Genomic DNA, 26,296 nt, shown 5'->3' on the forward strand with positions numbered 1-26,296 from the left:
CCCTCGTCCTCGTCCGCCGGTGGACCCACCTGAGCGATCAGAGGTGGAACAAAGCAGGACTGCTAATCCAGGAACAGCCCCTCTCTCTCTCTGGCTGCATGGAACCACCGACATAGACTCAGATACATTAGATTTGTTCAGGATGGGAGAGGCGTTTTTAAAGTCGACGCTACCTGTGCGGGACTCCTTTGTGCTGGGTGACACGAGTCTGGCTCTGCCGGCCAAGCTGACTACAGGGTCCTCGACAAAAGCTGGATCCAAGGACCGGAGCCTGCGTGTTCAGCAGCAAGTCCAGCTCACACTGTCCCGAAAGGCAAGAAAGAGCGAGTCATATGGTAAATCTTTATGTTTCCATCTAATGGGAAGTTAATTATGACAAAGCATGTGTGCATAAGATGCATCAGGACACTCTTATTTTATATTCAGTGCACCTGAAAGTCTCATTTTGCACACCTGTCTGATGGTAATGGTGATTACTGAGGAGAGTGAACTCCCCATGTGTCCTCCACTCCTCTATTTATACTGACAACACAGTAGAAGTAGGCAGGGACCTCTCTGAATGAAGCCCTGTCTCTGAGAGGACTTGTGTGTCCTGGGGAGATGCTTTGTGTTCAGTGTAGCCTCAGACCATTCAGACTAAATACACTCATTTCCTTTTTTTAATGATCGGAATGCATGTTGTCTAGTAGCTGTCCTGTTCAACAGGTTTCTGCAGTTTCATTCATGTGTCTCTAAACGCTGATGAAGAGAAGGCTGCCAGAGGTAGATTTGAATGTCTCGCCCGTCGGCCTGCTCTCAAGGCCTGTGTTATCTTCTGTAATGCGTGTGGATAGCGTAAACAAACATATCTGTGGGCCAATGCGCGCACAAACACACACACAGATATGTATATAGTTTATTTATTTAAGATGATTTACCATGTCAGCAGTATAAAAGACATTTCCAAAGAATTTCTGGAAGACTAATGTATTATAGACGTGTCCCTCCAGAGAGAGATCAAATTCCTGAACTAGGTGTGAAAAGATTTTTTTGGACGTTATGCTTTTGTTCACCTGACTGGCTAACCAGAGCCATTAAAGATAGCACACGTTTACTCTCAGGAATATTATGAAGATTGATGTGTTGCTTAAAATACATGACTCAGCTATTCAGATTAGTAGTGTCAGTCAATAATGGATTCACGAGCATGTTTGATCTGTTTTATCGCATTTTGCTGCTTTCCTGCTTCGCCCTCTCGTCAGCCCCACATAATGCAAATGAAGACACAATGAGACATTTGGTTTGCACCAGCTTACAATGACACTTGCAGCGCCGTGAGTTTGGCCTGTACTTTTTGGCAGTCGTGCCTCTGATCTGAGGAAGCCTTGCTGGTTGCCAGGAGTTTAGGTAATTACAGTGTGAAACTGTAGACTAACAAAACCTCTTGGCTGTGTTTTAGGTGGTGTCCATTTAGATAAAATCAAAGCAAAGAGCTTTGATGCTACAGATGTGTCTTTATCGCACATGAAGGTAAGACACTCTTTTATTTCTCTTTCAAGACTCATGCATGCATAAAATCACAGAAGCAGCAGGTATCGTCTTCTTTGCGTGTTACAGGATTGCTTATCACAGATCTGACCTGTCTTTTCTAGGTAATGCAAAACCTGCAGTGAAGATTTAACATGCTTAGTTGCTGTCCAATATGAAAAACACAACATGGATTCATAGATTTATATCATGCTGCACTTTTAAACAAACTACTTTTGAAAAGCAGAATGTAGTAGTCAAATGGTCTCCAGTGGTTTTATGTTTCGAGCCTCCAGGCATTGTGTTATTACATTTAATGTGACGTGATTATTTAACAGTGTTTATTCTGGAAGCCCCGTGGAGCTCTGAAACTGAAATAAAAAACTAAAATGAATGACATTGTGAGGGATTAGTGGTAAGATAACGTGATGTTTCTTCAGTTAGCTCAACTCCAAATACATACATTCACATATAGTATAATAAAATAGAATGTAATTCATCAATTTGTAGAAATCATGTCATTTTAACTACATAAATATCCCTTTGTGTTGTGTATGTAATGAATTACAAAACTCAAAATAACTCATTAACTGTAAAAGGCATCATAGTGTCCTTGTACTGAGTTAATCAGTGTCCAATTGCATGTAAAGTCCTCCCGGGGGAATTCAACTAACAGGAGAATAAGTGTGTTTTTTTTTTTTTTTTTATAGGTAAATGGATTGGATTTCTCCCGTCCAAGCCATGTGCAAAGACCATCCAGAAGAGTGGAAGTGTCTCCACCACCGACTCCAGAGTTTCTTAAATTTAATTATACCCCACGTTGGGGGAGCTATGGGGCATACACCTTCCCAGAGCACAGTCAGTCCTACAGGGTAGGCACTCTGGATCATTCACGTGGTTCTGATTCATTTGGACGCTGTGCTTTCTCAGAAGTCCCTCGTGGCTCACAGTTGCACACATCATCATCATCTACACACCGGAGTGTCCGACGGAGGTCACAGAGACAGACAGCAGGACCACAGCAAAGTGGTGAATATGGTTTTCGATGGGGTGATAACCAAACTGCTGTCAAACAGGACAAATGGTTTTTGCACAGGAAAAATGATATGGTGCTTGGCGCTGTCCAGCCTGTGAGTTTCCGCAGAATGAATTCATACCCGCACTCGGACATCAGCATGGAGTTGGACCTTCCTGTTCAGCAGGCAAAGATGCAAAACGTCATGACACTGCAAGAGTGTGTGATTGTTTTATTATTGAAATACTGAATTAGTTTAACATATGCCCTGAAGTGACTCATGCGATGGACTGTACTTTATTTGTTGACGTGTTTATCACACAGGACGTCGGAGAACAAAGCTCCAGAGATGACGGTAGAGAGGGCTGTGAGCCTGTTGAGCCAAGATGACGAGGAAATGCTGATCGGCGCAGTCAGTTACATACAAAATGAATGCCACAGGAGTGCAGACGCTCAGAAAATGGTACGTACGAATTACACAATGATTCTAAGTAGAACTTGTTAACAGTGAAAAATGTGAAACACAACATTTCTAACAAAATGAGAAACAAAAGTTTTGAGAGAAACGGGTCCACTTGTAGCACAAAATCCAGAATAACAGCATTAGTTGGTTAAGATTTGAAAAATAAATGTATGTTCTGTTTGAAAATTGGATTACAAACCCAAATTTAAACCAGACAAAAACTTCTGTGGCGCTCTTTGAATGTAGATTTAGTAGTAACAATAAAAAAGCTTATCTAATGCAGCTGTTCTTTGGAAGTGATAGAGTTTCTTTCAAGCTCTTGTGATTGTGATAAATTATGCGATAGCCATGGTAAATGATTATCAAACAACATCCCCTGAATATTATGACTTATGTGGATTGTTTTTAATATTTGCACCTGTCAGCTGATAACAGTAATAATCAGAAACCTGTTGTTTTAAGGTGTCCAATCTCCATGGGATTGAAAAGCTCCTGCAGCTCGTTGTCAGCGACAATGAGGAAGTGCAGCGTCTTGCCGCTGGGGCTTTGCGTAATGTTGTTTTTCAGAATAACAACAACAAGGAGGAGGTGATGGGAAATGACGGCTTAGCCTGTGTTTTAGATGCGCTGAAGAGCAGCCGTGATGTGGACACCCGACGACAACTTACTGGTTACGTAAAACTCAAATATTTCAAATCTATTTTCCATAGTTACATGATTGATGCACAACTTTGCTTCAGCGGTCCAATATATTAATTGTAAACGGATATTTGTAACTCACTCCTCACTCGTAGGTCTTCTGTGGACCCTGTCCTCTCATGAACCTCTTAAGGAACGTCTCTCCAGAGAAGCTTTATCTGTCCTCACCGAGTCTGTCCTGGTTCCCGGCTCTGGCATTTCTGAAGGCGAGAACCCAAAACATGAACTCCTAATGGATGCTGATGTTTTCCACTTTGCCACACACTGCCTGCGGTAGGCTGCTTTGTTGGATTTCAAACTGGACACTGGAGATTTAATTAAATGGCCACCACTGCTTTTGTCAGATAAATCAGAGAATCAAAGAAATTTGATGAAAATATTCTTTCACTTGGCTGAAATAAAATTACATTTGACTGACTATAACATGGCACATATGGAGAAACTGATGGAGAGAGTTTACAAACTGTGAGCTGTAAAAAAGTAAATGCCAGTATAAAGTAATGACTTCACATTTCAAATGGCAAAAGTTAACCGATGGCAGAGCTACAGTCAGACACAGATTCAAGCTGACGCATTCAGAAACAAATTGTTTCCTTGTAAACAATGACTCTGAAGGCTTTTGTTGTAAGACAAAGGAATAAGTGACTATATTTCTGTGGAAAGTGACTTCCCTCTTTTAGATTTCAACTGAGGCGAAATAAAAAATAAACAGCCAGTAAATGAAAGATAAAGAAATATTTATTTTAGATCAGTGATAAGTGATTAATGATTTTCTGCAGTCATGCAGAACGCCGATGTAAGCATGTTCATATGCTCCCATGACTAATAACATACTTATGTTTAGACAGTATAATGGGTGTGACTTTGTGTTGCGTAGAAGGTAAAGACTTCCCAACAATCAGTCTGCAGATTATATTTCCTGTTCTACCACAAAACATTCTTTTAAAGATAGGTCTAATAATTTTAAATAATAATATTCACATTATATTATTATTAAGATAAAATGAACAAGGAAATGTAACAATGGAAATAGCATCAAATAAAACACTGACACTCCTTTCTTAATAAGCCTGATCAGGCTAATAAGACATTAATAAGTCATATTTATTATACCGTTTCCTTAGTGTTGGTATCATTGTGTTACACCACATTAAATATCTGTTTTGGTCCAAGAGTACGTAATAAATTGTTGGATTCTAGCTGTACATATTCTTGTTTAGACGTATATCATCTCTCTGTTTACAAAGCAGGAGATATCAGACACACTGGTCCCCTGGCAACTAGAGCCAGATGAAAAGAGTGAAAGGCTGAATTATTCATCAGGCTCTCTCCTCTTTCTGCTCTGCTGAACTGAAATCACTCAGTCCTCGCTGGCCCCGGCGTTATCAAGTTCTCCTTATCGTGTTTTCAAACCCTTTGAGCTCTCCGTGAATGAGAAAAATGATGAGTTCCTCTCTGTTTTATATTTCATCTGCTGCACAAAGAGTCTGCTGTGTGGAGTTAGTCATTTTGTTTTCTATCAGAAGTTGGATTACACAAAATTAGTTTGGTGGTCTATGAAATAATTTGTGATGATGGAGCTGTGGGGAATCCTAAATACTGTAACTATTAACTTACTCAATAACACAGCTGACACAAGGAAACTATCTTTCAGTTCATGTCAGGGAATTCTTCTTGAAATTTGCTTATTGGATTCAAACATACACAGTTGTGACAGTGACAGTGCTTGATTGTTTTGACAGAAACATAAGCTCCGGTGGTCCAGCTTGCAGGAAAGCAATGAGAAATTGTGGGAATCTTATTGACTGTCTGGTTTTCTACATCCGGAGAACTATAGCCGACCGTAAAACAGATGACGAGGTAAAATGAAAATCAGAAGCTTTCTGGATGCATTTGTCTTCACAGTCTCTTTCAAAACAAGCGTGTTACACCTACACACTCTTTATTATAGATTTTATGAGTTGTGAGTTTCAGACTTAGTTCTTGGACATCTCTATTCCAAAACTCACCGGTCTATACTTGTTATTCTAATTCCATCTTCAGCCTGTTGTACGTATTTATGAATACATTTATCTATATTTATATCTGTTCCAAAGTCCGCAGAGCACTGCATCTTCATCCTAAACAACCTGTCTTATGAGATGGAGGCAGAGCTACCAAGGAAGTATCTTAAAGAATCTCAGCAGAACCTAGCTCCTAAGCCCAAGACCGTCGGCTGTTTTGCTTCTCGCAGTGCCAAGATCACAGAGGTAATCCCTTCAGACAAGGATCCACACTAATTCCTCATGGTATAATAATCAACAGTGGTATTTTGTGAAGACTGCTGCAGGTTTAATCGTAGGATTCTCTGTAGGATTCATCATTTATTTATCAGAATTGCAGCTTATTGGTTCAACTTTAAACACACACAATAAAAACACAATACAAAAAACTGTTTATGCCAGTCATTGTAAATACAAGGCCTAATTACTGCCTCTCAATGTCAATATGATCCCAGTGAACTCACCTGTTTCCTCAGCATCTGGAGCAACAGAGCCCCCTGCTGGAGGAGAAGTCTAATCCTTGTGGCATAGAGTGGTTGTGGAACACCATCACTGTCCGGATGTACCTGTCACTGATCGCCTGCAGCGTGTGTCACTCCAAGCAGGAGGCCGCCATCGGAGCCCTGCACAATATCACAGCTCGAATTGGAGTGGTAAGATGGCACAGCAGGAATATAAGAAGTTGATTGTAATTAAAAAAACATCCAAACACACATTTAGCATCATTTAGCATACCTATAGGTGTTGTCATGTCAATACGTTTCACTCATTTTCTGGGGTCTCGCAGATGTCTCAAGCCATTGCATTCACCATTGTGCGGGAAAATGGTCTTCAGCACATGAAGAAGGTGTTGCAAGAGGGAGAGAGTAATGTGAAGATGGCAGCCATATCTTTAATAAGAAACCTGTCTCACTACCCTAAACTGCAGCCTGATATCGGTAACTGTACATTTGAACTTTTTCTCCACAAAGCGTTTGTTCTGTTGACCATTTTGTACAACGCACATTATCCCTTTAATTTTGCACACTTAAAGCTGCACACTACATATTGTCTACGCTTTATTTTTCCTAGTCAAGAAGGTGTTGCCAGATGCGATGCAGATGCTTTTTAACGACGACAGCGCCACTGACCTCTCTAGTGATGTGATGGTTCCTCTGTTTGATATCCTGACTAACCTGAGTCAGACTGACTCGCAGACCGTCAAAGACATCTTCAAACAAGGGGCCCTCCAGAGGATCATTAACATCAGTCGCGAAGACAATGGGTTAGTCAGAGTGGCTCAAAACCCATGTATGAAAAATTATGTATTTCAGGATGATTAACCACTTATGAAGATAATAGTGATACACTTAGGACGTTTAGTGCAGGCATAGCAGCAGAAAAGTAAGCGTATTGTGTACACCCCCCATTACAGAGAGAATTTATCTATAAGCAACATGCAATGTGCAGCCACTCATTTTTACCTATATTATATGATCATGGAGTATGTAGAAATAGTAAAATCATAAATCATCTGTGTGTTTTCTAGTTATGGACAAACCAGAGCAGCTCAGGCAGCATGCAAACTGCTGCACACCATGTGGAGTCACAGTGAACTCCATGGGTTCTACAAGAAGGTGTGTTCCTATACATGCTACACTACAGCGTACAGTGTAACGTGGTTTCTTTAAGAATAGCTCTCAAAACATGTTGCTGTCTCATCTGCAGCCTCTGCCAAGTTTATGTTTTTTTTTGTCAATAACGAAAATTATATCTATTCTCAACAGTGTGGGTACAGAAAATCGGATTTCATCAACCCAAGAACCACAAAGGCTGTGAACTCTGGACGAAATTTTCTTGTGTCACAGTTTAACAAGGAGACAAATTACTTTTTATTCTGAAAACAAAGTGTTTCTCTAGCACTGATAAGAAGTATTCCTTTATATTTGTGTGATTTTTCTTTTTTATATAGTGACAGCTTGATATGTAATGATATTTTGTGTTCCTCACACAGTAATTATAATTAGAACCACAATGCAAAAAAATGTTTACATTGAAGATTAAGTGAAGGATGAAGATGAAAACACACTATTAAACTGTTTATGTATATAAATGTATTTTAAGGAGGATTTCTTCCTGTAACACACAAGTCGATTGTCTGCCTTTCAAGTTGTTTCCTCCATTGAATAACATTGTTTATTACCTTTAGAAAAAAAAGAGTGAGATGTCATTTCTGGTGGTTTAATCGTTCTGTTACCTGAGAAAAGGTTGAATCATTCATCAAAACTACAGTAGTGCTACATTTGGAGCTGTTTTTTAGCCATTTAAATGAAGCGAGTGTTGGGGGAGTAGGCGTTTGGCTCCATTTATCAGGCCTGTCAGTGACTTTGAAGCTCAGAGGCAGTGTTAACCTTGCGGGCCCTGGCAGGGTGAACTGCACTGCGGTACAGCTGGAGGGGGGGAGGAGCTGGCCGGCTGGGTGCCAATCAGCAGCACCCCTCCTGGACGAAGCTTTTAAGTCCAGAGGAGGGATGGGAGAGGACTGGCAGTGTTCATTAATGGTATGATTACGAGTTCAAAATGATGAAATGCTATTCAAAAATAAAATGAAATCATCCTGAGAGCCTCGGTCTTGCTCAACACTTCATATTTAAACCAAACCCGCCCCTCAGAGATCCACTTTGTCTAATGAAGCCAATCCCAGCTGGGAAATTGAAGGCCTCACTTCGAATTAAACTTCAAATTAACAGTAGTCCACAAAGCAATTACAGTTTTGTATTAGTGATTCTTACTGCATCTTTATTTCCAGCCCATGGGCGCAGGCATGTGCCACGGGAAAGTACACAAGACATAATTTAGCAAGGTATGACATAAAATTGATTTTGAGCACTGATGTTGTGGATGTTCTTCCTACTAGTTTGCAGCCTTGTGTTGAGCTGCACTGGGAACCCTTTATGCACCTAGAAGCAGAGAAAGACGGACTGAAATGCATTTCAAACCACCCCGTGTGAAGAAAATCCTCTTTTCAAATCAATAAAATAAGTAGAATACAGATTAGTCCTGTCGTCCACGTCCTGCAGATGGCAGTGGTGTAACATTAACATCTCTGCTCATCAGTGTCCTCCATGAAGAGCTGACAAAAGATTGTTTTTATCTACACTACTGTCCCCAAGTGGTGCTTTGTCCTCAAATACCATGTTTTTCATGCCCATAAATTCTCTATTCCACATGCTTTAAGTAGTTTAGCTCTCAGATTAAACTCTGAGACGTACTATTTGAGGAACTAAACTCTGCACTTTCTTCCTTTTTGCTAAAAATCTTTAATTCACTCACTTTATGAACTATTTTGGTAACAAAGTCTGTGATTTTCATGCCTTTGGTTTGGGTGCAAAAGCTCTGAAGAAGCCAAATCCTTTTTAACAATAGCGCACTTGTCTTTCCGCTGATTATGCTGCTCTGAGAATTGGTGAGATTTTCAATTTCACAAGGAGAGCTTCATCCTTTTGTAATGAATTAGGTGACTGGACCAAAGAAAAGCATCATGGTATTAGTAGCAAAACTAATTAAATATTCACACTTGTATAATTTTTCCTTCAAAGTGCCCAAGTAACTTTCCCCATCAGTGTGCGGGATAAAGTAGTCTAAGGCCTGAAGAATGATATTTATAGAGCAGAAATAATATATGTCTAAAATACCAGAATAGCCGATGGTAACAGGTGTCAAGACATACGAGAGCGGGTTTGTTTGCTACAGGAGCAGGGTGGTGAAGTGGGTTGTCACGTAACGACTGAACAAGTTTCATCCACAGAGAGAAAGAAAGGATTCTTTCACAGATCAGCGGAAGTGGAAAACAGGCCAAAAAGAGGACAGTTTAACTTTTTTCTTATTTACACTGAGGCTATTGTGTGATATGCACTGCTGTAGCCACTCAAGACTCGACATTTGATGTGTAAAATTAAATCTTTTTCTGCAGAACTCAACCCAGCGTTTCATGGTAACGTGGGACTACATATGTCTTCGGCCCTCTGATCTTTTGAGAATGTCTGGAATGAAAGTACCACCCTGTACAGTCTTAAACTCAGACACAGTATGCCGCATATCCAGTCAGGATCAGACGGTTTTAAGTACAGAGCTTATGGCGCTTCACCTTTCACTGCAACCCCAAGACGCAGCTGCTCCATTAACTCTGATAGGAAAATTGCAGTTAATTAGGCACTGAAATGAAAATGTATTGAAATTTAAATGTAATTTGGTCAATGTTTCCACCATACTAATCATACATGTTATTGTGATCATTTACATTTATATTAACATTTTGAAATCATTGAAACTGGATAAACTAAAATTTTATTTAGTGATTCTTGCAAGAGAAAAGCGAACAGGACAAATTGTGCTGCTTTCTGAGTTTAACAGGCCTAAAGCTCGTTTTGCTTTTCGACCTGGTGTTAACGAGCTCAGCTGCCTGCTGTTAGGAGGCATCGCCTTCGGCTGAGCCTGGTTTTTAAAAAGGCCTCATCTGCTGGAGCACATGATCAGTGTGTAGCTGCGAGTGTGTGGAGTGTCCATCTCTTTGTGTTGCTGGCCTCTAAAGTTTCTGTCCGTTTTGGAGCCAACCCAAAGCAACCACCTCCTTCCTCCGCCTCGTTTTCAAGGAATCTCCCTTGAGCCCAGATATTTTGCTGCTTTTGTTTCGAGTTAATCCCTTTTCTTGGGGAGTAGAAGAGGACTCGGACAAAGTCCAGCGATTTAAAAAGTCAGTTGGCTGGTGTTTGTTTCAGATGTTGATCTTTATTTCTTCAAGGAAAATGCTCATTATCATCAAACTCACTCTGGTTCACATGTGAGAAGTCATATTTGGGTTTAGTCTTCAGGTCAGGAGACATTAAAATCTCTCAGCCTAAAGGTTTTACATCCTCACACAGAACGTTGAGGCGGGAAGATTGATTCACTGTTTGGAAAAAGTGGGAATGGGAGGAGGACGAGACCTATCAGCAGCGGTTTGGCTCAAAGCAAGAATATCACAGAGCCAAAGAGTGAGCACTGACAGATCTCAGCAATAAAAGCTGATGGATGCAGTCGGCAGGTGGAGGGAGCCCATACAGTTAAATTCTGAGATGGTCTGCAGTGCTGCCAAAGAGAGAGTTTCAGTGGTCAGTGCCAAACACTGCACACAGGTCAAGAAGGATGAGCAGCGTGAAAAGGGAGGCAGCATAAAAAGCGTGGAGTGCTTTTGAAATTCGGACTACTTCAGTGTGTGAGTGCTCTGGCCTGAGTTATGACCGACTGGGGTCAAGCAGGTTGGATTGTAACAGAGAAAGACGGTTTGAAAAAAAGGACATGGAAGAGTTTGTGAAAATGCACTTGAACTGAGTTGCCTTCTTGGCTCGATGGAAAATAGCAGGAAGCCATAGACATGAGAAAAAGCAGACGATCACAGGAGTTCCGCTTTACAGGATGTGTTTTCAACATTTCCGTGAAAGATTTGGCTTCTGCATTGAAACAGGTATCTACCTAACAAAAGTCCAGATCCGAATCAATGATGGGACTGCTCAGTGTGCTGAATAACCCTGAAAACATCTGACAAACTTTGTCACCACTGCCTGCAAGAAAGCATCAATCTCTCTTGGCTTGTTTGTCACTGCAGCTCAACCGTATGAGGATTAATTACAGAGTTTAGCCTAAACTGATGTATAGACCCACAACACGGTTACAAATGAGTGCTAATGTAATGAAGCTGACTCGAAAGAACCATATCGTGAGTTTTACGAAATTTATGAGTCATGTAAAGACATTTGTCTACAGAATTGCTTTGTGAGAGGCTGCTTAATTGAGCAACGAAGAACAGATTAAAAACTCAAATCACAGGGTGTAATTATATTAAATATGTCATAAACTGAGCACACAAATGCTGTTTTTTTTTTATTATTTTAATTTCTTTACCATCAGGAGCTGCACAGCACTGAAACTTCAGTTCACCTGTCACGGTTAGTGCTGGGAGACACGAAGACATGAGTCCATGACTGGACTTTAAATGAGGACAAACGTGTTGCTGTCCAAACAAAGAGAAAAGAAGCTGATCAGCCAGCAACAGGACTTAGGGTTAAATATCAAATATGTTGTTTGACTTGGAGGTGGGTTGGATTCATTAGTTCATTAACATTAGTTCCAAACTCAACCGGCTCAAAAGTGGGTAATTTAATCTAATCACCTAAACACCAGATAGTTGGTTTATCTCTTACTAAATACAGATTTCATTCACAGAAACACACTTGCATAAACATTTTCCACATGTTTCCTTTCAGCTGAACCTTAAACCAGTTGAAGCAGCAGCCGGCCTCCGGCCTCAGGGGGCGGCGATGAGCCCCCTGCTGCCGTGCGCACCGCAACTTGGCGAAGAAGGCGCCGCACTCGAAACCACACAACGACAAACCGCAGAAATGTGAGATTTATTTATTGTTGGAGCCGCTTCTGCACAATATTGTTAACATCTGTGTGAGAAGAGGCGCTAGAGCTGAGGAGCGACTTGTTGATTTGGCTCCGGTCCCTCTGGTTCCTCGTATCTTGCGCGTTAAAGGGCTGCGCACACTGGCTCCCCTGTTTTTCTCCCTGGCAGGTGTCGGGACTGTCTCCCACGCTGTAAATGAGCCAGTCCGGGACGGGGCTATAGGCGGGGATATATGCGCACACCGTCAACTGGGAGGCAGGCGCGGATCGGCTCGGAATAAACAAGATCTCCGCGCAAACAGCCCCAATAACATGCAGCAGAAAGTCGCGGATTCAGTTCCAGAGAGAAATACTGAGGCTGCAGCTCAACAGGAGAGTTTCCAGTGCTCTGACACGGTCCTCTGCGGCTGGTAAGAGGTATTTTGTTGGCTCTCACACAGGACTGAACACAGTCACAGCCTCAGTCTGCGCTTTGGCTCGAATGCGTCAGTGAAGGCAACATTTAAAAAGCTGCTGCCATCAAAGCGAGGTGGTAGAAAATCACCTAAAGTGTATGGGATCGTTGTGAATGTGCTTTTTATTTTAGTTATATGTGTGGAAGACAGGAAAAAAACAGAACAATTAATACGAGCTGCTCTGTTATAGTTGCGTAACTTTCTTTTGCAAGACGTGTTTTACGCATGTTTTCTGCTCAGCCTCCTGCAACACGGTCAAGATGTACTTTTAGTTCATATTTCATACAACTGTGCGTCCTCAAACGGGGTGATGACACAGTTTCCACATGGTAACACACCTGATCCATGAGCCAGCAGGAGGTGAGGGAGTGAGGGAGGGAGGGAGTGAGGGAGCCCTGCAATGTTGAAAGTGATGGAAGGACGCAGCTCATTCACAGGCACAATGCGTTTGTAGTGCAGCATTTGTTGGCAACTAATCTGGCTTCTGCAAACAGTTTTTTTTAGCCTGACACGGCATTTCTGCCTCTCCTTCCTGTAAAAAACACATCCAACCTCAGCTTTAAAATACTCCTGCACGAATCAGTTGAGTTTATCTTAATGATGCATAAGGAAAGCCACTGGGAACCAGGGAATGACTGGACGATTTATTTATCCTGGAAATGCTTGTGGTTAATTTTCTGTCAGTCTCCTCAGCATCTGTTTTAGCTCTACGTGAGAGATCAGTAAACACTGGAGTAACTCGAAGGCATGTTCATCTTGTATTATTCTAACAAGCCCAGCCTTAAAGTAAACCTCGCAAGAGTCGACTTCTCTAAGTGTCTCATCTGTTTGGGTCTGCAACAACAAATCTGAGCATCCAGAATACTGTATATTAACAAAGCCCTCTATCTGCATTAGTTTGTATTCCTCATACCTCTCTAAATTGTTAAACCATGTGATTCTGTGTTGTCAGTATTTGCCTCTAAGGTCAGAATTGTGCCGTCTCAGTGTATGTTTCAGCAGACACCCCCTACCAGCACTGTGTGGTCAGCTAAGCCCCGAGTCTTACAGGGTTAAAGGCTTATTGTCTCCTCCAAGCTGATCACTTAACTTCAATATGGTGACTGTTGCCAGCACTTGTACAAATTTAATTTAACTTCCCAAAACTTGTTTCCATGTGAGGGACAGTGGAAATGGTCGATGTCACCTGTCATTTGTTCAACATGTCCCATTGTTTCCTACAGAACAAATGGTTGACAGTGCCCGAATCGAAAGCTGTTCTGTTCTGATTACTCCCTGAAGCTTTTCACTACTCCAGCTTTTGTTAAACCTGCAGCCACCTCACTCTCCTCAGCTGACAAAGTTGATTTGCAAGTAATCACTAAAGAGCAGCACAGTGCAGCGTCCAGCAGAGCTGAAGCGAAACGCAGGATGCTGAAATATGTAGGATCTGTTGTAATGTAGATATCAGATGAACAGCACTATGTTATCTGTTAGTATATGAGAGGGAAGATGAGAAGGATGCCACTGTATGACATAAAGCTTGTGTGACAGCAATGTCATGAGTATATTTGTATGGAGGTCTTCAGGATACTCTGTCAAAAAAAGTGACATCTTGATTGAACGGTCAAATCCTAATTCAATTTGCCGACATCAGCATCTCTGGTGCCTATTTTTAGCCTTGATAGTAGCATTGCTAATAAATGTCATTCAGACTGAAATATCTCTACTACTATTGGATGGATTGCTATGAAATTTAACACATACAATCGTGGTCCCCTGAGGATAAATCCTACTGAGGAGGGAGTGATGGCTCCGCCGAAGCTGGGATGACAGCTGTGTTCTGGTACAGAGGGTAAACTGCAGCTGGGTGGTGAGAAATGACAATATTTAGTTTTCTATTTCTCCATGTGTTAGTGTGTTTAGATCAACCTGATGAAGCTGAGTTGATTAAGGAAAGTAATAAGTAATAGAAACCATTACATCTGCTGTTTTAATTAAAGATAAGTAAAAGATAAATATATCTGGAGGATGTTATGCTGTGTAGAGCTGTTTGTTTAATATAAAATGTGTTTATTTGATTGAGTCGTCAGCAAAATGTTTTTGTGGAGATCATCTTAACCATGTGAGCACTCCAGCTGAAGCCGGTGTTAATCTCCACCACCAGACAAGCTCTCAGGAGTTTCAGCAACACCCCCCACTTTATCCTGAGCTCGAGAAATCCCACCACGGTCCTACACACCTCCATGTGTCCTTTCTGGCCCGCATTTGGAGGAGACAAAGAGGAAGTGACGGGAAAGCACGGGCTGCTTCTTAATTGTTGGCGATTGTTTGGTCGTCTTTCCCAGACTGTTCCCTCCAATCAGCCCAGTCATCTGTGTGAGGCTCGGACAAAGCCAGAGCTGTGTTGCCATGGTGAAGGATTGTTTGCATCCACTCATGCTGCTAGCCATGTGGGCGCACATACACACTCTAGCATGCTCTTTTGTCTGTGCACCGCTTGTTTCTGTGGACCCCCCCCCCACCTGCTGCCACGGCCTTCTTGTTTTCTAACTGGCCTGATTGCATCATGATCTCTCGTTGAGTTGCTGCTTCATAACTCTCATGTGTACAAGTCCTCGCAAGTAAGCTATTTTTAGACTGGCATTAAATGGACGATGACATCCTGCTTGTGAGTGACATTTAGCCACACATCTCCAAAAGAAAATACACAGGGCCACGGGTTCATACCTAATCAAGGAGTTTGTTAAAGTTTAATTTCAGAATAGACTGAGGGAGCATTGAGGCGAACAAGGCAGGAAATGAACTCTTTGATGGGTGGTTTGCATTTAAATCTTCTCAATCATACTGTGTTTGGACCTTTAATATCCCCTGCTGATCTGTTACACAGAGGAAATCCAAACAAGAAACATGTACTAGCCACACAGTATCCACTCCCTAACTCTGCCTTCCTGTGGCATCCTGAGAATGAAAACTCAAGTCACAACTAAGTGGTTGGAGGAAATGTTATTGCTGTAATTTTATCATAAACCAAAGGTTTGGATAAACTAAAGCTTCACAGCTGTTAGAATATCTTATAATGTGAAATAGAAGTTATATCCATTTTATCTCCCTTGTTTCTTACTTTTCTGCAGAAGAAAGATTTCTGTCCTGAGAGTAGAAGCTAACTCCACGATCCTGGTGAGAAAGTAATGTGGAGCATTGGGTCTGTCTGATTATTAAACTGTGACTAATGGAAAAGGAAATTACAACAGTTACAACTACAATTTGTGCTATGATATTACTCACTGTGCAGATGTGTTGGATAAGGTCACTAATCATGTCTAAATATGAAGTCTACATTTACAATGAATGCTGAAGTCAAATAGAAAGATACAGTACATGTGGCAGCTTATTAATTCATGCCTACTCACCGTGTATTGTATCATTTATTTATTCTCTCTCTGGCTGCACGAGCATCAAAGTAACTGTAATTTAGATCAAAGAGATAACCAGAGGGCAAGTGTAAATAAAATGATGAAAATGGAGAAGAAGAACAGCAACGGCTGAGGAGGAAGCGTGGCAGAGGTGGCTCACACATGACAGGCGGGATTCAAATGTCCTGGTTATCAGCAGAGTGGAGAAAATCGAAGCTCATTTCTGTTGGGGAAACGGATTCAATGGTCCCGTTGTTGGAGTAGCTGTGCAAAGAATTTGATTAGTCTGACACTGAGTCTGATACCCGTGTTGCATTATAACTAACATTACAAAGTGACAGCTTTTAAATCCCGTTTGCTGTAACTTACACACTAGATTCTGGTTTCGTTCGTTCATCGGGAGCATCTCAGTAGCATCAAAGCTTAGAAACCTATAGGTGTCTTCTGAACCCCTGAACATCTTCGTCTTCACAGCTACCTGCCGCCGCTGCACTGTCCTGTGTGTGCTGCCTGGGATAAAAGCGAACACCTGCGTGGCATATGTTGAGACATTTGTGTTAAGGGGCCGCATGTGAGTTAAGGTATTAAAGTCAACTTTGTCTTCTTTCTATTTCTGTACGTGTTCTTTCCACACGTCTGCACCTGCAACTAAAGAGTAAAAGCTATGAATCATCCTTTATAATTGTATCACGTAGGAGTGATGGGTTTCAGTATACCTCTTCACATACACATGCTCTCAGCAGAGAGAGAGAAAGACAGAGTGAGCGATCAGGCTCGCAAACCTGTGTCAATTAGCTTTCCTTCCTGGATAAAGCCTTACTGCGATCGGGATATCGCTCGTCATTAAATAAACATTTGCTTGCAACATTTCGACCACGGCTGCGAGAAGGAAAGGTGTCATCACATCAGCCGTTAGGATGCTGTGCGCTATCAAACTGTGTCACAGACCTGTTGTTAACAAGCTGCAAATAAACTTCTCAAGTTAGTTTTAACTTTGGTGGTTGAGGTCATTTCAGCAGGTCCTCTCCTTTGCCTCACTTTGGCCTCCCCTTCACTTAAGTAGAGGTTAATCGCGGTCTCATCAGACCTTAAAACCCTGTATGTTTCTGCAAATTCAAGTGTGGCTTTCTGATTCTTTGTGCTGTTGTGGCACTGCCAAAGTTATAGGTCCTGCCGTGACACATTTTCAGGCCACCCAGCTTCCTACGCTTTGTTAATCTGTCTCTCTGATCTTTCACCTTCATTCTTTTCACTGGTTCCCGCCTACTTCTTGATTCACAGAGCTGTGTTCGTGGGAATATTCTAATTTACTGGGCTATAACAGGCATCCGAGTTCAGATGCATACTGCAGTATCTGTCTACAGTTACAAATCATCACGCTTTGCCAGTTGCAGGCCTTCCCCATACCAGATGCCTTCAGTGCAGAGGAGTGTGCAGGGTAATGCCGTCTCAGTAGGAAAAGACCTCAAGGGAGACTATAAATTGCAGGAGAGACTTGAGTCCCATTCCAGCTGTGATGAAGATGGAGGACTCCTAAATTGCTAAGGGACGCCTCAAGCGATATGAAAGTTAAGGATCAGACCAGAGCTGATGGCCCAGTCAGGAAAAAGGAACGCTGCTGCCCAGTAGGGATGCAGAAGTCTGAGCATTAGGCACCTGCTCCTTCACTGCTCTGCTGCTCTGGCGTGCAGTTGTGGCTTTGCCAGGTTCGTAATGACTGCCTCGCTGCTGAGGTGCTTGTGTCAGCAGTTTGAGATGGCTCTGCATGTGACTGCTGTGAGCGTTCCCGCACTGACACCAGCAAATGAAAAATATATTGGATGAGGCCTGTTGGACGTCACAATCGCTGCACCACAAGTGCGGCACTTGCAGCAATTTGTCACTAAAATTAACCGTAAACAACATAAACACTGATCATGTAAACATTGATATGTGGAATGTGTAAATGATAAGTTGCTAATTTTGCACATTCATGATATTCAAGTGATACTTAAGCCCATACAACAAATGTTATTCCGATATTCATCCTTCTTTTACCTCCATATTAAGTTATGGGCCACAAAAAATAAACAAGGAGCTGAAAGACACTAAAATGCTTCAGAGAAAAGCAGAACGAGTTCTTGACTCTATGTATATTGATGAATGAACAACACATCCAGAATGGAAGTTTGATGTTTTTATATCTTGTTTCCCATTTAGGATGAACACTAAAACATCACTAGCACCCGCTTGTGGTGTGGAGGAATGAGGACCTCTTAATGAAGGCCATGGAGCTGAAAGTGTGGGTGGATGGAGTGCAGCGCATCGTGTGTGGGGTAACGGAGTTCACCACATGCCAGGAAGTGGTCATTGCTTTGGCACAAGCCATAGGTAAACTCAAAACGACTTACAGCACTTACAATACATAAAAAAACAAAACAGTGCACATCTATCTAGTACACAGGTGGTCTATTCTCAAAAAAAGTTCACATGTCTGAAGAATGTGAGCTGTAAATATGAAATACTATTGGCTATAATATAAATACACATAAAAGTCTGGGACAATCCCAAAGGTCGACTAATATTGAAGTTCTACAAAAGAGTGGATTTACCACAGTGAGATGTAATCCTCTCCATCTGGCTTTCACGCCACAAACTAAAGTCGTATAAATGATATTTTGTCCAACACAAATCCCCATGGGCATATTCTGTGATGTTGGCTGTGTCCAGTATTGGCCAGGCAGGTTGTCAGACATGCTGGAGATGATAAATTGCATTAAAATGAAAAGTGACTCGAGGGCTAGAAGAGATTTTCACCATAAACGGGCTGCACAAAACAATATGAGTCATGCTGCAGACTTTGCTTTATTGACATGTTCTGTGCAATTGCAGAGAAATATACTGACACTGAATCCCAGACCATAATAACTGCAACCCTCTTTTGAAGGATGTGTAGCATTTTTAAAATGGGCTAATCTATCACCTGATCTCTCGCTAACCCCACTAATAGATGTCTTTGAGCTAAAACATGTGTCTTTCACCAGTGTCAGTGCAGCAGGAGTTATGGCGTTCACTGTCCTTTGTGTTCCCTGTGCCTTTTGTCCAAGACGGGGGCACTTTGATGTGAATGGCTGTAGTGATGAATGTCCTCGTTTACAAGGACCCTTACTGTGCCAGACAGGGGTGAGGGTAGGTGTTTAGCTCTTATCTGTATATGTAGAGGCAAGAATGCAGGAATACATGGATGCAAACACGGAGCCGTGAACCATTGAACCTGGTCCTTTTCCCAACACAGTGGCTGTTTGTTGAGTCGAATTTTCCCACTGTCTCTCACACAGAACAGTGGTAAAGTCCTTTTTAATCTGTGAACGGTGCACAGGCACAATCAAGCAGTTTGATCTGTTCTCTGTTGTTTTCTGTTGATTAGTTGAATACTACTAATTTTCATACTACTTTGAAATGCAGTGCTCACTTGTTTAACAAAATATTAAACAAGAACCTCGTCCCTTGTTTGTCAAGTGAGACATTTTTGGCTGCATGCTTGGCATTTAAAACGGGTCACCAGGCCAAAAAAATATTGTTTAACAGCCATAAATCTGTCATCTGCACAACATGGAAAAGTGAATGTTGTAAGTAATAAGTTCTATAAATTTATTTACCTGATTCATTTAATATGATGAAATCAGGCTTTGTCTTTCCAGATACCTCGTCCCAGGACATTGAACAGACTCAAATAGTGACCAGTACCGCTGCTGTGTTTCCCATTTGAACATTTGTTAATGGAAAAAAGCCTGTTGGCAATTTGTAAGACACTAGCAACAATCTCTAAAGCCTTCTTCAGAACTAAAGTGCACTTATAAACAGACTCGGTGTACAGGAGAATGTCTGGAGACAGTTGTGTTCTTTGTAAAGGTATTTTAAAGCCCTTAAATTATCTTTTTGAGTGTCTCTGTAATAATAAATACTGAAGGATAAACTGAGGTGAATCTGTGTTGTTCAGACTGCCCTGGAAAAACGTCCTTATTGTTTATTAATAGTTTAACAACTTGGCTGATCAGTTTCATCGGGACTGTGAGCGTGTTCTTTGACCTGATTTGTTTGGCAGTGGTTTTCATCCAAGGTATTTTAAGTTATCAGGAAATGTGTAACGCAAGACTCTTGTGTTTCAGGACGAACCGGCACATACACTTTGATTGAGAAATGGCGTGACACAGAACGTCACCTGGCTCCTCAGGAAAATCCTGTGGTGTCCCTCAACAAGTGGGGTCAATATGCAAGTGATGTTCAGCTCATCCTCCAACGAACCGGCCCGTCAATCAGTGAGCGGCCCACTTCTGACGGGCAGGCTCGGGTCCCAGAACGTGGCTTCTACCGACAGAGTCTTCCACCTCTGGCCAAGCTCCGCCCGTCAGGGACAGACCGCTCGCTCAAGCGGAGAGAACCCAAACGCAAGTCTCTGACCTTCACTGGAGGAGCCAAGGGTCTGTGGGACATATTTGGGAAAAGCAGGGATGCTGAAGGTAGGAGCATTTAGTGTTTGCTATATTCACACATGCTGTGCTCTCTACCTATTTTTATCCTTGTCAACAATCCAGCTGCCTTCCTTTCATCTCCCTTTCATACATCCACGCAGCCAAACAGCCCCAGCAGTGTGGTGTGAGTCTGCACCTGAGCAGAGTTGGAGGAGGTGGAGTAGCATCTGTACCTGGGAGTCCAGCCAGGGAGCTGAGCCGGCTGGTACAGCTGCAGCGAGACAAGCTCCAGGCCCTGGAGAGCCAGCTGTTAGACTGTGAGGCCGGACTGAGGGACTGGGAGGAGGCCGTCTGTGACGCCAATGAAGTGAGGAGAAGTCACAACTGCCAGGGATATTACCTGTGGAAAAAGTACTATAGACACCTGCACTAAACCTTATGTCAGATATTTTAATGTAGGTCTCTGCACATCTTCCTTCACCAGGGGGAAAACCTGGAGGAAGAGCTGCTGCTTCTAGAGCAGCAGGTGAGAAGGAATGATGCAGAGATGGAGGAGGAGGAATTCTGGCAGAACGAGCTGCAGATTGAGCAGGAGAGCGAGCAGCAACTCCGACAACAGCTAGCTGAGCTGCAGGCGCATGTACGCGACTGCGAGGACAAGCTTTCAGAGTACTTAGCGCGGATACAGGTGAGCGTGGCACCAGTGGGCAGTCTCACTGTACTGTAGATCAACATCCACAAGCACTTTTTTAATGCACTATATGGAGTTCAACTTTGTTGGCCTGCTCTGGACTGGCCACTGTTATAAATCCTTATTCTGTGCATCGATTTGCACTGTTTTGGTGTGTGGGTGAGTTTGTCTGTGTGTTTTGCAGATTCGCTGCCTTGAGCTGCCCCCTGAGAGACAAAAAAAAAAGTATCTTGAAATGAATTTTTCTCTATTTCCATATTTATTATCCATCATGTTGTGCAGAGCATGGAGGCAGGGATGGAACAGGAGCGGCTGCAGCAGGAGGCCGAGCTGAAGCAGAAGGTCAACGAGGAGGAGGTACCAGTCTGTCTTGGTTTCCTAAACACAAACAACAGCGTGGACACAAGACGAGATGTCATTTGACTGCTAAGATCCATTTTTATGTTTGCAATATAAACTAAAGTTGGGTTGTTAACTTCACGTTTATTAAAACTTAAGTGCATGGTTAGGGTGACTTTCCCTCTTCGCTTGCGCTCTGGATTACAGGTGCAAGTGCAACTGAACAAAGTGAAGACGGAGCTGGAGATGCAGAGCCAACAAACAGCGCGGCTGGAGAACAGCTGCAGGGCGTTGAAGCGCTCACTTGGCCAGTCCAGCAAGAGATTACAGGTCAGCTCAGATTGTTCTGTTTCGTGTTTTTTAGTTTGTTTTTAACACCACAACCTCAAACTCGTGGGGAATTTAAAGCAGCCCTGGCAGTCTGCTATAAATGTGGTGTTCCAGTGCATTTGGAGCATACTGAAGATTTGATCTCAGAAAGTCCTCATTAAAATGTTGGATAAGTTTGTGCGTGTGGATAAAAACTCTCACTGCACACAGGTGGAACCACAGAAATCTAAGCTCATTAAGTTGTGGGCAGTGAAGCGAAGTTTAATCTCTGGCTTGCAGGGATGTGCAGCGGATCCTTGGCTGCGTGTGAGTTAGTATGAGTTTTGCTCCGTGTATACAGGCGAGGTCCAGTGTAGGGTGTGGGAAGCATGAGGTAATGAGAAGGGGAAGGAAGGGTATTACAGCATTCTTCGCCTGATTAGAGAAGGGCTCAAATAAGTACACAATCCCTTGCTTGCAGTTGCGCAACCACCTGGGAGCTAACTCTTCTCTTTTTAGCTTTCTCAACTGGGTTCTGACTTCTGGAGAGATCCAGAAGCAGATTCACAAATATATAATGCACGCAGATTAGTATGTAGCCGCTCAGGTCATGTACATTTTTGCGAAACTGGTTCTTGAAACTCCAAATTTAAAACAGATCCCAAGGATTTGAAAGGTTGTTATGTGACACATGTAAATTATTGGTAATGGTGTTTTTCCATCACAGGACAAGGAGCAGGAGCTGGAGCAGCTGACAAAAGAGCTACGACAGGTCAACCTGCAGCAGTTCATTCAGCAGACTGGTACCAAGGTCACTGTGCTGCCTGCTCAACCTACAGGAGAGAACAGCAGTGGTACAGACACACACTCACACATAAAACCCCCACACACACCACAGGCTTTATGACTTGGCATATTACCATCACCCTGTTAATAAGTCATATTTTATAGAAAACCTCAGGCTGACGTAAATGTTGGACAGTGTCATTACTGTAGATGCGTGTGGACACAGTGCCACCTTGCGTTCGTTCTAAGAACAACAGGTTAGACTGTAGGCTTAGAGCTGGTGAGGCAAGACTGTCGTGCCACAGCAGCTTAAGTCTGTAACCCCATTACATGGACCAGATCACCAGCAGCCCTGAAATGCTGCAAGCATTTCACAAGTCAAAGAGAAAATCCCTTATATTCATTTTCAAAAAGAGAAATCCCCCAAGTAAACTTTCTCAGATCTCTGTGAGGACGCTTTGATACACACACACACACACACACACACACACACAGATCACATAGCTGATGAGTGCATGTGTGTTTGGTTTCCACATTTCTTGTTGCAGAAGTGGAGGCTGGTTCTCTGAAAAGACTCGGCTCTTCACGTCTCTTACCCAGCAACCTCCGCACTCTTCAAAGCACTGTCTGCTCCAGCCTTAACCCCGAGGGCATCTACGTTTGACTTAGGGGACATTTTCAGGAGGCATTATTTGGGCAGTAGGGCAGCCTGACGCTGTAGGGCTGGGATGCTCAGAAAGCGAGCATGTCAGACCTTTTCCAGCAACACTTAAAACTATGGAGAGTGAAAACTGTGAAAAGAACATGGCACGGAGGATCAGATCTGTTTGCATCTGATTTTTTGCACTGCCTCTCCTTCCAGGACTGAGACTCCACCTGATGTCAATATCCATTTGCAAACGAACTATTCGTGAACTCTCTGCAATATAAAGGGCGCGTGAATATTCCTCTTACGTAACCACAAGCCAGCAGATGTTGACTAAGGAGGCTAGAGGCAAGCTGTGCAGATAAACCTTATTTTAATGTTGTATATCACAAACTGTAGACATTTTACAATGCAACGTTTGGACATGTAAACATATACAAAAAAGAAGTCGTGCATGAGCATGCACCAGACTTGTGCTATTACCATGGCCATATCTGATTGCCTTACTCTGGTAAACCAGATGTCAATAAGTGTAATGTTAAAACAGAACTCAAGGTAGCTGCTGAACACTATACGCCATATGAATTTACTATTCGTGTCAATTCAGGCGATATCTAGTCATGATGACTGATGTCAGTATAACTCGGCTTCAATCCTTTTTCCTCTGTGTGAACTTTTCTATTGAATTGAGCAGGAAGGTCGCATCATATTTCATGTGGAAAAATCTTTACCCAGTGAATTAAATACATAATAGATGAGAAATGGAGGAGAAAACAGATTAAACTGGGCCAAAGAGTAAAATCAGCTATTTTTCATTTTGCTGAAATATTTCAGGCTCCAGTTTCAGGCTCTTCTTTTTTTGGTTTGCACCTTGTGAGAGCTGTTAATCTCCATTTTGTTTGTCGTTCTTCAAAAAGCTCTGCGATATGGAGATATGGATGAGATGATGAGAAATGCTGTCAAACATCCACCTTGGAAATCAATGATTTTATACCCAGCTTGATCACTGGGTGGCAGCAAAACATCTAATATTCAGCCAGCTGAAAGTTAACTCTGTGAAAGTTGATTCTGCTTCGTCTGACTAAGTATCAGCACTTTAGCTTTCAGTGTATTAACTGAGATGCCACTAATAATATTGGCCAAGTGAAATGTTTTGCTGTGTTCGTTAACCAGGGACGTAACCCACCTCTGAATTCTACTGCCATTTGTCCTGTCTGATTTCTGACATTTTAACAAACTATGGATGTCTCATATGAACCAAAGCTAGTGTGACAAAACATTAATAGTTAGATGAATGTACTTTATTTTTATATTGATGCAGCTTACGCCCATGAAATGTACTGACGTTAGTCACATAGTAGTTGCAGTATGTTTTGTCGTATCATCAGGTACCGACAGCCTAAAACAAACTAAATTTATGCAACTATATATATTTGACAGATAAAACTGGGTTTCATGTATGAGCTCAAATAAGTGTCAGATTTTGAGTTTTGCAAAATGATTCCCAAATCTCTGTATGTAAATCAAAACCATGATAAAATTGTCAATGTGCATGAAATGATTCCAGCTGTAAAAAACATTTCAGGACATCAGTTATATTAGTTTTCCACATTTTCACATGTCTATTTTGAGTTTGTGCCAGTTCTCGTGTGTGTGTGCAGCCTCACTCTGTACAAACTCAAACCCATGATCACAGGCTTTCAGATGATTTCTGAACATCCTGACACAAGGTCAGGATGGGCCTGTACTCGAGCCTGGATGAAGAAGCTTACGCTCGAGCTGTGAATGTGCATTAACCCAGTGAATTCCTCCCTCCAGCGTGGAGAATGTTGTTTTGTTGTTTGCTCTGCAGCACAAAGTTAACTGGAGGAATTCACATCGCAACTTGGCCGATTCTTCTCAGAAATTGTTCATAGACGATCGTTTTCTTTCTCTGCTCCCCCTTATGCAGTATTATCGTCATGGCAACAGCTTCAGCTGTGACACGGACACTATAATAATCAAGGAATCGCGGCTCTCGTTGACTGGAGGTTTTGAATAATGGCATGCCTTACTGAAAAACTGTAAATAATGTCTACACGTCCGATCAGTCGTGGACTAGTTGTAATGGAGATTGAAGTCTGAACTATGCAGAGTGCTGAAGAGGTGAGATTTCAATGCTGCAGTTCAATATGCAGCTGTGTGTGCATGCAACAGAGTGTGATTGGTTTATTTAGACTGCTTATTAGTGGCTGCCAAGGATGAAACAATTCATCCAAGAAACATTTTGTTTGCTTGTTTTGTCCCTTTTTGCCGCGTTGACATTTACACTGATGGGATATGAGCATAGTTAAAGAGCAGGCAGGCAGACACTAGCATAAATCTGCACATTATTTTCCTATTTTGGCAAAAATAACAAGTAGGAATGTAAAATAGATCCTTCGAAACATAACAATATGTTTATCAGAATTGATTTTTTTTTTTCCCCGCTTCAATCTTATTGCCAATAATTCCCCTGTTGTGCCATCAATGTTACTTTTCAATAAAAGTAACATTACAAATGCGATTATAGAGCCATTATGGAAACAGCCATCAAGAGGTTTTGAAAGCTATTTTAGAAATGCCGCAGCTCAGGGATATTTCAAGACATAGAATTATCCAGACAAGAATGGGCAGAAAGTAATTATGGATAAAAGCTGTTCATGATGTCTCCAGCCATTTGACAAGTTAAATTGTATATTTGCTCTCATGGCGACTTGAGCAGCTGTTTGACAGGTTTAACGTGTAGCACAGACTCCTAGACACAACACGACAAATGTCAGAGAAGAAGGAGACGTAACTTTATTTTAAAAGTTTCTCTCGCTGACCTACTGTTCTTGTTGAATTAGTCCTACAATTTGTTTCTCATGAGCTTTTCACTATTGGAGCAACCTGAGCGGTTTAAACATGCTGTTTAGATGAACTGTGCTTGACTAACATCATTGACTTTGTATTGTTTACTTAGAAATCCACCCACTGTATTTCATCCTCATTAAACCGCTATGTATGAAAAACATGAAGAATCCAATTCAAGGAATAAAATATATTTTAAAACATT

General features: G+C 42.0%; 2 protein-coding genes across 4 annotated transcripts; both read left to right on the forward strand.

Annotated features, from left to right (window-relative positions):
• pkp2 (plakophilin 2) lies at window positions 1–8,312 on the forward strand. Its single transcript, XM_026361120.1, has 13 exons — window positions 1–335; window positions 1,439–1,509; window positions 2,217–2,740; window positions 2,846–2,984; window positions 3,447–3,654; window positions 3,779–3,956; window positions 5,426–5,543; window positions 5,780–5,932; window positions 6,202–6,378; window positions 6,513–6,663; window positions 6,797–6,989; window positions 7,254–7,341; window positions 7,492–8,312. The coding sequence occupies exons 1-13, from the start codon at window positions 143–145 to the stop codon at window positions 7,603–7,605; spliced, it is 2,307 nt and encodes a 768-aa protein (XP_026216905.1). The 5' UTR covers window positions 1–142; the 3' UTR covers window positions 7,606–8,312.
• Window positions 8,313–12,084: 3,772 nt separating this feature from the next.
• Window positions 12,085–26,296, forward strand: rassf8b (Ras association domain family member 8b). 3 transcript variants are annotated; one of them, XM_026361126.2, is made up of 10 exons: window positions 12,085–12,143; window positions 12,318–12,558; window positions 18,198–18,368; window positions 20,147–20,497; window positions 20,611–20,816; window positions 20,934–21,137; window positions 21,423–21,497; window positions 21,687–21,809; window positions 22,516–22,642; window positions 23,123–26,296. In XM_026361126.2, the coding sequence occupies exons 3-10, from the start codon at window positions 18,257–18,259 to the stop codon at window positions 23,236–23,238; spliced, it is 1,314 nt and encodes a 437-aa protein (XP_026216911.1). In that variant the 5' UTR covers window positions 12,085–12,143; window positions 12,318–12,558; window positions 18,198–18,256; the 3' UTR covers window positions 23,239–26,296. The 3 variants fall into 3 exon arrangements, with proteins under 3 accessions (XP_026216911.1, XP_026216910.1, XP_026216912.1); XM_026361125.2 differs by having other exon boundaries at window positions 12,099–12,558; XM_026361127.2 differs by lacking the exons at window positions 12,085–12,143; window positions 12,318–12,558 and adding an exon at window positions 14,243–14,997.

The sequence above is a fragment of the Anabas testudineus genome, chromosome 23, assembly GCF_900324465.2.
Source record: "Anabas testudineus chromosome 23, fAnaTes1.2, whole genome shotgun sequence".
In the NCBI taxonomy this organism is placed as follows: Eukaryota; Metazoa; Chordata; class Actinopteri; order Anabantiformes; family Anabantidae; genus Anabas; species Anabas testudineus.